The following is a 14,244-nucleotide window of genomic DNA, read 5'->3' on the forward strand; positions in this document are numbered from 1 at the left end:
CAAATAAACTTGAATTGAATTATTTTCTGCTTTCTCAACTCTCATCCTGGAACAGCTGTTGTTTTTCTCCTTTCTGGGTCTTGAAGTTCCTGCCAGTTCTCTGCGCGATTGTCTGTTTCTTTGTCAAAGACTGTTGGCTTGTGTGATCCAGGCATTAGAGATGTCTGGCTGGAGAGATCCTGCATATTTTACATATTTGAATGGAATGACAGCGCCATTAATAATTATTTACTATTTATTGTAAGCCATGATGTCTCGCAGAGGTAGCAGGCAAAGATCTGAAAACGTCAGTGTTCAATAACAACCTGCTCCACTTAACATGCTCAAAGTGAGTAAATCTCAACACCGCTTTCACACAGAGTGCTGAAGACAAGCCTTTTATTACCTGCTGGTGTTTTGGCGCTGCTCTTAATAGGTGCAGACAGTACTTGATTTGAAAAATACAGCTGAGTAACAGCTCTGACTATGTGGTTTCCTTCAAAAAGGAACTTTATTTAGTTGAGGGAATAGATCAATAGAATTGAAAATTTGCTGAAAACGTACTCCCACTCGGGCCACCCAAGACATAGATGAGTTTGTTTCTTCATCTGAACAGTTTGGAGAAATTTGGAATTATATAATTTGCTTACCAATGGATTCTCTGCAGTGAATGGGTGCCGTCAGAATGAGAGTCCAAACAACTGTAAGTCTCGCCCATCCGTAAAACCCCACTGGACCTCTAGATTGAAAAATCGTCAATGCAAGTGAATGTGAGAAAATACACTTGCATTGACGAATTTTCAATCTAGAGGTCCAGTGGGGTTTTACGGATGGGCGGGACTTACCAGCTCTATATACTGTAAGTAAATATATGTTTCTGTACATCGCTGTACCAATGTACTGTAGTATTGTAATGGAGGGTTGGTCTAACTGTTTGTAGGCCTATATTCCATGTATATTTTTGTACTTTATTTTTTACATGGGTTAGCCACTTATGCGTTTGCCACTTACTGTACACAAGTGGCAAACGCATAAGATTTCTGTTTGTTTTTACAAGTGCTACGTGTAAATGCACAAGATTTCTGTTTTGTGTCTTTGTACAAGTGCTATGCACAGGTTTTCTTTGTTTTGCAACATGCATTTAGCCTACAGTGAACAATAAACATTTATTTCTCCAGCATCATGTCCTGAGCATTGTTTTCTATTTTTCTACGTAGTGTTTAGTGACTGTTCGGTAGTGTTTTTAATTTTGATTGACTCGGGGCACGATTTGACAACATAGTTCAGTTTTGAGCACAGATTGAACTGTTTTGAGGTGAAAGTTTGGTTTTGCAAGAAGAGTCTGAGGTTTTGTGAATGTAGCTTGAAAATTGGGTTTTGTGTTCACAGTTTAGAGAAAAGGATAGCAGCTTTCAAGAAATGTGTCTTAGCAATCGAGAAAAACTGTAAGGAATTTTAACTTTAAACCATTTCTGCTGACCAAAACTGATCTGTGCAGCACAAAACTGATCTGTGTATATTTCTCTCCTGTTTCAGATTAGACTTTTTTTTCACTGGAGAAAGCAGAAAGCAATATTATAGATTAACTAAAAGCAATTGTTTGAAGTTAAAAACAGTTCTTTGCTTCACAAGATGTTAAGTGATGGACCGGAGTCTTGTAGGACTCTCATTCTGACGGCACCCATTCACTGCAGAGGATCAACTGGAAATCAAGTGATGCTAAATTTCTCCAAATCTGTTCCAAAGAAGAAACAAACTCATCTACATCTCGGATGGCCTGAGGGAGTGTACGTTTTCAGGTAAATTTAATTATTGGGTGAACTATTCCTTTAATGAAATAATGGGGCAAATGTTAACACACCCTTTTGTTCATTCTTTCTTTCTCAGCCTCGCTTTCTCTCTTGGGAGGAAACAAACTACTTTCAGCTCATGTTTCCTGCATTGTCAGCAGAGCTAAGATTCTGAAAATGGCCATCATGATTAATTAAACCCAGGTCTGTGAATTCACGTGATCGTCTCTCTTCACAGAAATTTAGCTCATTCAACAAAAGATAAAAACTGTTTGACAGCCTTTGATAATCAGCCTTTACTTCAGGGAAATGGAGCTACTTTTTATGACAAAAAAGGAGCAATTAGTCCAACTTTCAACAAACCGGTAGCACTAGATTAAAAAAGATAAAGATCTAAAGAAATCAATAGTACTTTGAATATGTTTGAAATCACGTTCACTCACATGAGTAATATCAGTAGTTTAATAGTCAGCAGTTTTGTTTTATTTTTACATGAATCTGGTCATCACCTTATGGGAGTCAATGTCTTGATGGTGAATCTGAAATGGTTTGAACATTTTTTTTAAATATTTGAATATACTGGCTGATTTTCTAAAACAATTTGCAATAACAAAGCAACAACTTTTTTTCTATGCAAATGTCATTCTATTGTGAAGCACATATGATACCAGAGGCAGTAACTACAAGGACACTGAGGATACTCAATGTTAAGTCAGTGAGCCTAAAAGCAGACCCGAGGACATATTTACATTTTTGGTGGAATTGTTGGATCACAGCTCATGAAGCAGAAGCATGAATACATTTTACACAGCATTCAAGGACAAACGGTTCCACAAACAGGTCTCCTAACATCGAAACGTGGCAACGGACTGTGTCAGTGTGGGAATTGGGGAGTCTGTGTGATGATTATTCAGGTGCTCCTTTGGGAAATTTTAATCCCTCCAGGCCACACAGTGAAGCATGTACTTAAGGTTTATTACTAATTCAGGCCCAATTAGCTATTACAGTGGTAAGAGTAAGTGTTTCTCTGTTTTGAAGATGTAGCAGGTTTGCTTTTGTGCTTATTTAGCATTAGCACTCAGACAAAAACAACTACGCAAATTTAAGATCCCAACTGATATTTGTAATTTACAGAAGCATAGAAAGCATCCAAAAATACCAATAAGCAAACAATATCTGTTTCTCACTGTGCACTTCCAGGTTGATTACACTGTGAAGAGGCAATCCTTTCCCAAAAGCACTAAGAGGATTAACCACTACACACATATACATAAACGAATGAATGAAAGTATTCACAGAGACAAAATAAGATAGCAGGCACACACACACACACACACAAAGAACACATTCCTAAAAATGTCCAAAATGTTCCTCACAGTGCTGAAATTTGCATTTATTTGGGATGATGTAGCAATTTAGCTTTATCCTATATAGCCATTTACACAAATATGACTTATGCCAGGAACCAACCAACCTGCAACATCAGCTTTCCTACTTTTACCACCACCATGATGCTGCCTTCAACAAATCCCACCTGGGATTTTCTTAAAGTCAGGAAATTGTAGCTAAAGAATAAATGCTTCAATTTTGCTTCACTTTAAAGTCACGAATCAAAACACACCCAAGATATTAAACAAACTCCACTCACCCTGCCTGCTCTCTTTCTCTAGCTTATCTTCGACTGAAAGATAAATATTTTATTAAAACCTTAGCGAGAGCTGACATGAACCACATCAGACTGGTGTCTCAAACAGTACATCTGAAAGGCTCCATCAGATTTCACTCACAAACAAGTATAAAGGTATACCAGGTTTTTGGACACAAATGGATTTTGATATACATTTATTGCACAGAATTTGTTTGGCGCTTTTATTCAAAGTATCTTTTCGCTGGTAATACAGTATACCATGATAAAACTATGACATTCTATGAAGTACCATGTAAAAACTATTAAATATGAATATTATAGTAATTCAGTATGATGGTATAATTCAAAGCACCATAGTATAACTATGCTTTACCATCACTGTAGAATGGTGTCACCTTCTGCATAGAGACATACATCCAAGTGAAATGGATTACTGAGAAGAAAAAAAAAGGGACTTGGCAGGGACTTGGTCCAAATCATAGTTTTTATTGGATGGAGACATATCAAAAAGCTTGCAGTCGATTGTAAGGGGCGGGGTTTATGCGGATGGAATTATTGGAGAAGTCCAACATACGCCACAAGAGAGAGGCCTAAGTCTAACATAAGCATAGATTCATGATAAAATCAATAAAACGCGATTAGAAAAGAGATTTCTAAATCTCCTGAATTTCTTTAACCTACAAATGTGCTCCATGTTGTAAAATTCAAATTAATTGACGTTGATTTATAACATCTTAAACTTTTTACTTTATTTTATTTTATTAAAAATATTATCACTACTAATATTAAATATTACACCTACTTACCTACAAAAAGTACCTCCTCAAGGTAAATTTTTAAAAGTGTTTTTATGAAAGTGCCGCAAATAGATACATATATATATAAAAAATAAAAAAAAGTTTAGCAAATATTTGTCTATCCTTATACAAATAAGGAAGCAGTCATTAGCAACTTTCAGTTAGGTGTGTTCTGTACAAACCCTGCGCTGAGTCTAAAAAATGTGAACATCACTAAGCGTCTGTTCGATCTTAGAAGATTCTACAACTCAAGAACTTCTCATGCTTTTCTTTTAGTGCAGCTCTGCTAATGAACTACACTGTAGTGATTCAGCACTAGGGCTGGGTATCGAGTTCGATACTTTCGATACCACAGAGTATCGAAAAACGTCTTGTCGTTCGTTACCAAATTTCGATATCTAAGGGGTTAATCTCATCACCGTCTGTGAGCCAATAATCCTGCAGCACTAGGTGTGTTTGACTAGAAGCGGCGCGGTGCTGATAGATCAGTGTTTGACATCCACGAAAGCGCAGGAGCAGTCCGCTCTTTATATCGCGCGGTTTGTCTACTAAACACAGACTGAAGCTCGCGTGACGCTCGCAGTCATTTCAGCGTCTGCCGCCTCACTAAATGAGGACATAAACACATGAACAACATCTCCAGAACTGCTGTGAGACTCACTTCATGAGCATTTTACTGTTTGATTCGAGTAAAACCAACGACATATCATATACACACAGAACTGTAAAGGTATTCCCGGAAACCCGTCAAAATAAAAGTTCGGTTTAACTTGGAAGACATTGCGGCAGAAATATATTAATATTGTTCAGCGGACCGTACATACTGCTACTACTAGGCTACTATTAAAATTATTAAAACTTTATTTTTTATTATTTTTTTTTAGAAATTATCACACAACAGTCATTCCATTTTTTTATTTTAATAGTAAACCCCCTTTGTTTGCCAAAATAAATAAACTTTGATTTTCAATAATTTAAAGAAATTAAATTAATGTTTTATGTCTTCATTTGAAAACCAGATACAGAACACAGAATTTCTGAGGAAAACTAAAACATTTCATAAGGCTATTTTAAGAATAAATTTAAATAAACTAAGTTGTTTTTATGCATTCAAATAATTAGACATACTACACCAGAATTTAATAACAATAAAACATATGGTGAAAGAAAATAAAACACCCATTTATGAAAGTGGATGAAGATTTTAAATTTCTTGAAGTCTTTAACAACCTAGAAATGATGATGTGTTTTAAAATGAACACGCACTAATGTAAACGAAGCCTAACAGATGTGTAAACTGAAAACTATTTGAACTTTATAAAAATTATTTATTTACTGTGTTGGATAAATTTTGTTCCTTTGTGCAGTGGCTCAGGAGATGAGGCTTTGAGTCTGTATAAATATAAACATTAAAAAACATTTTTTTGAGATAATGTAATCTTATTAAAACTGATTTCATAAAACTGGTATCGAAAAAAGTATCGTTCAGGAACCGGTATCGAACTCAAGGTATCGGTATCGGTATCGAAAATTTTTGAACGATACCCAGCCCTATTCAGCACACAAGCCAAATGAGCGGCGTCTGAATTTTTCTCCATAGCCTCTTCATCCTTTTAAAGAGATTAAAAAAAATTAAAACTTCTGTCATCATTTACCCAAGCCTGTGTTGTTCCAAATCTGTACAACTTTCTTTTGCAGAACACATAAGATATTTAGTAGACTGTCGAATCTGCTCTCTTCTATAATGAAAGTGTATGAAAACCAGACGCTGTCAAGCTCCACAATAAAAGGGTCATAAAAATGGCTCATATGACTATGTTCCTATGATCTCTATGAAAAATGAAGTGAAATTTAAGCTATTCATCAAATGTCAAGTCTTGGCAGTAATGGTAAACATTTACTTTCATTGTGTGGAAAAGAGCAGCTTGAGCATTGTCCTACACATCTCCTTTTGTGTTCCACAGAAGATAGAAAGTTATATGGGTTTTGAAAGACATAAGGGTGAGTAAATGATAATGGGATTTAAAGAAAAGCCATGCCCCTGACACACAAAAGAGCTGTGTTCTTACCATTCATGACTGCAGGTGGGATGTGAGGGACCCTCTACTCAACCGGCTGGCTAATACTCATCTGGAGAAACAGAGAGAGAGAGGATTTTACATGCAGACAAGCAACAGAGGACACCCTATGATGGGAATAGAAAGAGGTGAAGCAAGAGAGAGACGGTGAACAAGTGAAAAGGATTAAATGGGAAGAAGAGTACAAGTAGAGAGTAATGAGAATGGAAAAGAGGGCTTTTCCTTTAGATGGACAAAGGGAGATGCACCTCTTCTCAGCTGCTCTTGAATATTTTGGCCATTTTTTCAATCCATTTTCCTCTTATACTCAATCATGTTGTTTGCCATAACACACACATACAAAAATTCACGTCCCCGATCCACCATCACGCACTCACACACAAACAGGATATTGATTGTGCCAGAGCGTTTTCGCCTAATGCAAAGCAATTGTTCATCTCTGTTTTCGCTCTAAAGCTCTTTCTGGGAAATCAGCCCTGAGTCTCACAGCTGAATCTGGTCCTGTGCTCCATGGACAGACTGAACAAACAGAAGCGAAACACTGCTCCGGGTGTATGTTCAGTACTGTGTGTACACTTGGGTGGGTTAAATGCAGAGCACAAATTCCGAGTATGGGTCACCATACTTGGCCACACACCACTTCCCTTTCCCCTTTTTACTTGACAGTTTACATAGGCTCATTTCAGGCAACATACAGATTTATGAAAAAGTAATCCATCAGTTACAGTAATTATTAATGTTGATTGCATTTTTTGTAGCATTCTCAAAGAAAAGCTATTTAAACAGTTCAACATCAGTCTGTCTAACGGTTACTTTAGAGCCATTTTCACATAGTTGATTTAAGTTCAAATTCCATAACTTATCTTTTGTTTTTAAATGGAAGTCATTGGAATGTTTTCAAACGGATTGGCAGTATTTCAGCTGAGCCGCTGCTATGGGGGAGGCAGGAGTGGAGCGGCTCGGTTATTATCCACTCAGAAGTGAGAGACAAAATATCACATCTTTCAATAACTGCTCTTTTATGCTAGAGTGCATTAGTATACAAATCAGCACGTCTCTGCACTTTAGCTGTCAGCAAATTGTCCTGCAGCATTGGGAGTGTTTGAATCTACTTTTTCAACTTCTAATTAGACCTGCCTGCCAGTGACATAAGTAGCGCACAAACCTCTTCCTGCTCATTTGCTCTAATACCGTTAGATCAGTCTGCTACATCCAGGCAGCAAATATCGGATTATCATTTGGTTGAGAACATGCTATGCACCACAAATACTCACTTCTGATGTCCTACAGATCGCTGTATTTCGTATTATCAGTAAAGCTCAGTTTCTGAGTCGTTAAGCCAATCAAATTCGAAGATAAGAATTAGTTCTTGCATCTTTGAATTTGATTGGCTTAATGGCTCAGAAATTAGCTGACTAATTTCTGATAAAAAAAAACTTTACACAGCTACTATATGAAAAGATTTAGAGGCCTAAAATCAATTCTTATTTCAACCTTGCAGCGTAAACTTTACATTTACTCTAATATTACTAAATTATCATAGTTATTACAATCATTCTTGGTTAGAAAAGTTAACTAGTATAAGATAATCAAAGCTCACGCTGCGACAAGCGCTTTGCTTTCACAGTAGGATTTTCAGTTACATTTAGTATTAATCACTGACAAAAACTTTCATGTCATAGTGCTTTTTTGTGAATCTTTGTCTGCTTAGCACAACAAACTTAACTTACAATGCCACAAACAGCTTAGCGGGTCCGCACTTACAAAACAGCCCTGCATTACTGCATTGCATTGTGTTGTGCTGCTTTTATGGCTCCCAGGAGAATCAGAGCTCTATAATAGCATTGACTGCTGGATTATCTATGCTTTTATGCGTAAATCACATTTTAGATAGTACATGATTTCACACCGTTACAATAGTATACGGTACCTTTATTGCCTCTTCACCAGCAGGCTGCAATGCAATAACAGCAAGTCACTTGAGTCAAAAATGTCATCCAACAGAATAAACAGAATAAACTATGCAAAACAGCACTGTGCAAAAGATCAAGTTCTGCTCCTTTTTTTGAAGTCTAACTGCTTTAATAAAAAGTAACCCGAGTTTGAGTCCCTGCTAGAGGTCCTTTCCGAATACTGTTTTCCTCTCTCTTCTCCCATTACTTTGTGTCTAGACTTCATTGTCCTATCTAATTTAAAATGCGAATGAAGAAGAGAGGCATCATCAGTTTTGCATTAAGCAGCACCGAGGCTTATGTGCTTAGAGCGATATCTCCGAATATGATTCATGAACAGCACAGTATCATTCATTTCTGCAGACTACAGAGGTTAACAGTATCATTACAGTGTAACTGAAGGATCAGATATAAAAGCCTCTGTTCATCTGGGGTTTCAGGTCATGAAGTCGAATCAAAAGCACCTTAAATCCATCCATCACATGTGCTATGATTGATCTTATTGTAAAACATTTCCAAAGTCAAAAGGAATGCATTGTGGCATATCAAACTTTTTCAAATCAGCAATAATAATAATAGTAAAAGTATTTAATTGTGGTTCATTCATTGGAATGAAATGCTTCATAAAATGCTTAAAAACCCACTAAGTTATAATGTCTTTGTAACATTCATCTTAATATGCGCTGACACCCTTGAGATTGCCATTTGAGGCAGAAGAGATGGAGGTAATGAAATTGAAGATGTGACCCAGGGTTCTAGTCCCCTACTAATCTATTGTGTGCAAATAAAGAATGGAGGGTTAATAGACTGATGGATAGATTAAAGAGCTGAAAGCTGAGACAGACAGGATCTGTGGTTTGGACTGGGTTCTCATACATTCACACACACTGAAACTCCAAACCTCTTTAGGCTGCTGTGATTGCTTTTACTACATAAGAATGCTCTTCAGTCTTTTACTTTGCTGTACTTTGCATTTCATATTTTACCTTCTATCCAAACACCTCACTGAATACCTGCTTTAAATAATAACAACACTAAAAAAATATAATTATTAATATTCACTGTAATAGCAATTATCTCTTTCGGTCTTAAAGGGATAGTTCACCCAAAAAAAATATAATTCTGTCATTAATTAGTCACCCTCATGTCGTTCCAAACCCGTAAGAACATCGTTAATCTTCAGAACACAAATTAAGATATTTTTGATGATTTTTGGCCCTGCACAGACAATAACGCAGCTACCACGTTCAAGGCCCAGAAAGCTAGTGGATTTAAGATGAGAGAAAGGTGAAGTGGATCTCAGTCATGAAGACAAAGTCCTTTAACACACACACATATATACAGACCACATCCACATACCTACATACACAGACAAAAGACATTTTTTCTATTCAATTTAACCAGATTTTATTCCAGTGGTCAATACAAGGGAATATACGCTCCAGTTTCTCTGAAACTAAAAGATAAAAAAAAAAGGATTTCCAATTTCCATTTATCATTCAACTTAAAATACTTATCTTTACGAAAAAGAGAAAGTCATAATTAAATTTAAAATCCTAGGCTCTGGGTAATATTTGCAGAAAAACTTCCCTATAACATATTAGAGAGAGTATAAGAAAGATATTAAAATTTAAATATGTTCAAAGCTAAAGTGACTGTTCAACTTTTGTTAAATGTGTATAAAAAAAAAAAAAAAAACATTCATGGAATTCTTAGCTCATTTATATGCACAGTCAATACCTGACATTTGCATGTCATTACTAGTTGAACAGGGGGAATATTCTGATTCATTTCTAAATCAGCTTTATATAATCCACCACATAATTTGTATAAAGCCGCACAGACAAACAAATATCATCCACAGTCCATTCAGACATTGTTCACGATAACTGGAGTGTTTATGGGAATCAGGGAGGGAGTAGTTTCTATTATTTAATTCAGAAACATGTGCTGTAGAGAGGTTCAGGGATGAGAGGTTCAGAGGTGTAATGGACCCAGGATGAATTGCTTATTAAAAACTGCTCTCTAAATTCCATTCTCAATTTCATTGTTCTCATGTAGACTAAACTAGATTGAATATTAAATTGGTTCTCTGTCTAATGCTGCAGAGATGAGACGAGAGGAGAAGAGAGGACTTCGTACATCAGTGATCTTATAGCACAGCCTGCAGATCCATGTTTATTAGAGTAACTCTAATATACCTCTCTTGCTTTTTCTGGACACGTACACACTGCAGCTAAATACATTCTCACTCTTATTCTGAGCGCTTAGTCCTATTCTATGAGTGACAACCACATTATATATCCAGATTCACACAGGATCAATCAAATGTTAACACAAGTAACACGTAGTTTATTGCCTCTCTTGTCATGACAGTAGTTTACTTAAAAAGACTGACTCTGTGTATGGGAATCCATACACAGAATGATAATTTGTAGTGAATCCCCGCATTCATCTGCAATGCTCTTTCTAACTGGAATTAAAGTCACTGTGAGTCTCTAAATAAATTTAAGATGGGCAGAAGCAACATTTCTATTTACACCCACACAAATATGTCTCCCCGAAGCTCTGAGAAAACATTACTTGAGATTTGGGCTGCACAGATACAAAAACTGATCACTACAAAGACAGAGAGACATAAAGTTAGAAACCGCTCCTTCTCTGAATCAGTAAGTCTCTTTTTAACAACCAAGGGGTTTCATTAGATAGTATACACAAGGAGAGGCAGCTACTGTATATTTTATGGTGTATTCCTAAAGTAATGCACTGGTACCAACAAGGTCAAGGATTTGTGGGAACCAATAAAATGATACTTTTTGGTGATAAACTTAAATGTACATATCTGAAAAAAATATTATTATCATGAGACATAGTAATTATTAATTAATAATGTATAGCTGTATTTTAAAACCAATATAAATATAAAAATAGGCCTATGGAAAATATAAATAAGTCTATATTAAGGCTGTCAACAATTATAAAAAATTACACTTGTTCATACATACACACAAATATTAAAAATTTCATGTCTATATGATGTATATTTATGTGTACATCTATTTCTAAACATTAAATGTCTTTAATTGAATGTCCAATTTAGAGACGAAGCTACTTGCTGAGTGTATTTTTTTACCCACAGCATTGATTGTTTGAAAGTGTAATAATGACTACACTTCAAGTATGCTAAATGAGATACATTTCTTGTTGTTCTCAAAAGGAGTATTGAATTGGGTATCGAGTCTTACTGCGAGGTACTAGAAAGCCTTTAATTGTCATCTATTACCTAGAACATTTCCTCCTTTGTGTCAGTATGGACAATATCACTCTTATGTATGCAGTGTGAATGTGTGTTTCTGTATGTGTAAGACCAGAGTTGGCGTCACAACTGCAAACAGAGTATGAGCCTTCAAGCCATGGAACATGATATAAGCTCTCCTTTACATACACACACACACCACCCCACCCAAAATCCTTCAGTCAAAACAGCCCCAAACCTCACATTCAGAAACAACAGCTAACGCTAAATTCTACCAGTGTGAGTTCCCCTAAAAACCTTCCTCTCTCTTTCATTGTGCCAAAGGACTGTCTGTCCCGTCCTTGTACTTCACTTCATCTCGCACAGCCACATACAAATGTCCCTTGAAATGTTAGTGATGGACACCTGTGGCACTGGCAAATCAGCATTCAGCATATCACTCTCCTCACACAGCACATGTCTGTTCTGAGTGTACTACCCAGCATGCTTTGTGCAAAGAAGGGGAATAAGGACTCCTCTGTCCACACAGGAAACAAGCATATGAAACATGCCAGCAGAGACCACACTAGCCATTCAGAGAGTCTACTGAGTGATGCTGCAGAGGTGAAAGTGAACAGCAAAACACAAACACAAATTAAAACAGAGCGGCAAATCTCTATATTATATCTGTTTGATTAGCACTCATATTTATCTCCAGATGCTGGCAAAATAAACAGCAGCGTATCCACAGGTGAAAAGTGAGGCAGCTAAATGAATGCTAATTCTATGAATACTAATTTTATGTTTTCAGATTTTCTTGCTGAAGTTATTGTCGTTGTTGAAACTAAAGATTTCTGTTTTTATCTCCATTAAAAAGATGGAAACTGCATACTTGTACACCACTTAATTTGAAATGTCAATTTGGGGCTAATTCGCCATAGGTTTCCCTCATGGTTTTAACTGAATAAATAAGCTCTCCCTGTGGAAAAAAAACATGGATGCTTGTTTGAGCTGGTTTAAGCTGGTGCTTAGCTGTTCATGTGCTGGTCCTAAGCAACTAGCTCCTGCAGCACATGACCAGCTAAGGGCCAGCTCATTACCAGCTAAGGACCAGCTTAAACCAGCTCAAACCAGCATCCATGCTTCAAAACCTACCTAACCAGCATGCTGTTTTTTCAACGGGGCTGTGGTTAATCATTTTTGAAAACAGGTTTACAACACTAATTTCACTCAAAACACAAACCTTAACCATGAAATCTGAAAACACGGTGTGTTTTAAAATATTAAGCTGTTGCTATTTTACATGTACGGTCAGTCAAAAACACCAGCTCAAAATTTTGTTGTAGTAGTTGTCTTTATTTAGAAACTGGTTAGCAAAAACACAGCAGCTTAAAAAAAAACAGGTTTGAGATATTACTGTGTAATTCATGTTATAGCTAAAAGTTTAAAGCGCAATCGTTTTTGAAAACAATGTACCACCTACACTAAACCCTACCGATAGCGGTAACAACAGAAAACTTGAGACAAAAACAAGTTGTTCTTACAAAGATGTTTAGTCCTGTTTTGTATTGAACATATCCATTACTCAAATAAAAAAAATAGCTTCCAAATATTGTTATCAAGACAGCTGACAGATGAAATTAATGGACTGGAAGGGAATTTGTCTAAACATGGCAGCCGCGAGTACTCCAAGTGCATTTCTGTACACTTTTCTTCTTAATTGTAATGCAGGCAGGAGAACTGCAGCCACAGATCTTATACCTCATTTTTTATCATGTGTCTGTATAAACAGTAGCACAGAAGGCGGGGGCCACGTTCTCTTGAAAGTGCACATTCAAGGAACCACTTGTCTTCTCCACTGCACTTCATTTTACTCAAGTCCACCATCCACCTTGCGAACATCTTTTTAAGTCCAGAGAGGCACGTCCATTATTCTTATTCCACGCAGAATACCTTTTTTCCTTAACAGAGGTGCACAACAAGCTTAGAGAGACTTTTTATATTTGAAGGTGAACAAGAACAGTAGGGAAGTTTTGTAACTGTAACTCGGTAACTCAATTGATATTCACAGTATGAGATTCTGGATGACGCAAGAGAATTTGACTCACAGATTTGATTATATTAAAAAGTGTTTTGAGGACACATTGTCACAACACACCATTTCATTACCTTTCTTTATCCCTTTCTCTCCTCTTTATATCTCTCTGGTAAACTCACACACACACACACACTACTATTGGTATTTAGGGCAGCCAACATCCTCTAGTAGGAAGCAATCCTCTGTGTGTGTGTGTGTGTGTGTGTGTGTGTGTGTGTGTGTGAGACATATAAGGCATATTTCTGGGGCACTCCACCCTGTTCCCACTGGGACATTCGCGCGCACACCAGTACTCGCCCAAAACATGGGTGGTTGGCATTCAAGAGTGAAAAATCGTGCGAATGAGATGTGAAACTCAAATAAAACGCATTTCACGTCAACCATCCACACACACACTTTATATTAGGCACCTACTTCAGACTGCCTGCAAGTGACAACTCTGCCTGAGATGGTCCATTCATTTTGAAGTCAAATTCACAATATTTTCATTCATTTTCATCAGTGCATTCTGGGTTATTCATAAATACACACTGTATACACTCTAATTCAAACCTTTGGGATCAGTAAGATTTTTTAATGGTTTCGAATGAAGCCTCTTATGCTTTCTAAGGCTGCATGTATTTGATCAAAATGCGGAAAACACAGTAATATTGTGGAAATATTATTG

At 36.7% G+C, this 14,244-nt stretch overlaps 1 protein-coding gene across 1 annotated transcript in view; it reads right to left on the reverse strand.

The window, feature by feature from the left end:
- The window catches only part of LOC306843732 (intersectin-2-like), a 43,487-nt gene that overhangs the window by 26,801 nt on the left and 2,442 nt on the right, over positions 1-14,244 (reverse strand). The window contains exon 2 of the mRNA XM_079375376.1: positions 6,284-6,344. Within this exon, the coding sequence (XP_079231502.1) occupies positions 6,284-6,290 (7 nt within the window). The 5' untranslated portion in view covers positions 6,291-6,344. The remainder of the gene's footprint in view (positions 1-6,283; positions 6,345-14,244) is intronic.

This window comes from Barbus barbus (assembly GCF_936440315.1).
Source record: "Barbus barbus genome assembly, chromosome: 24".
Taxonomy (NCBI): Eukaryota; Metazoa; Chordata; class Actinopteri; order Cypriniformes; family Cyprinidae; genus Barbus; species Barbus barbus.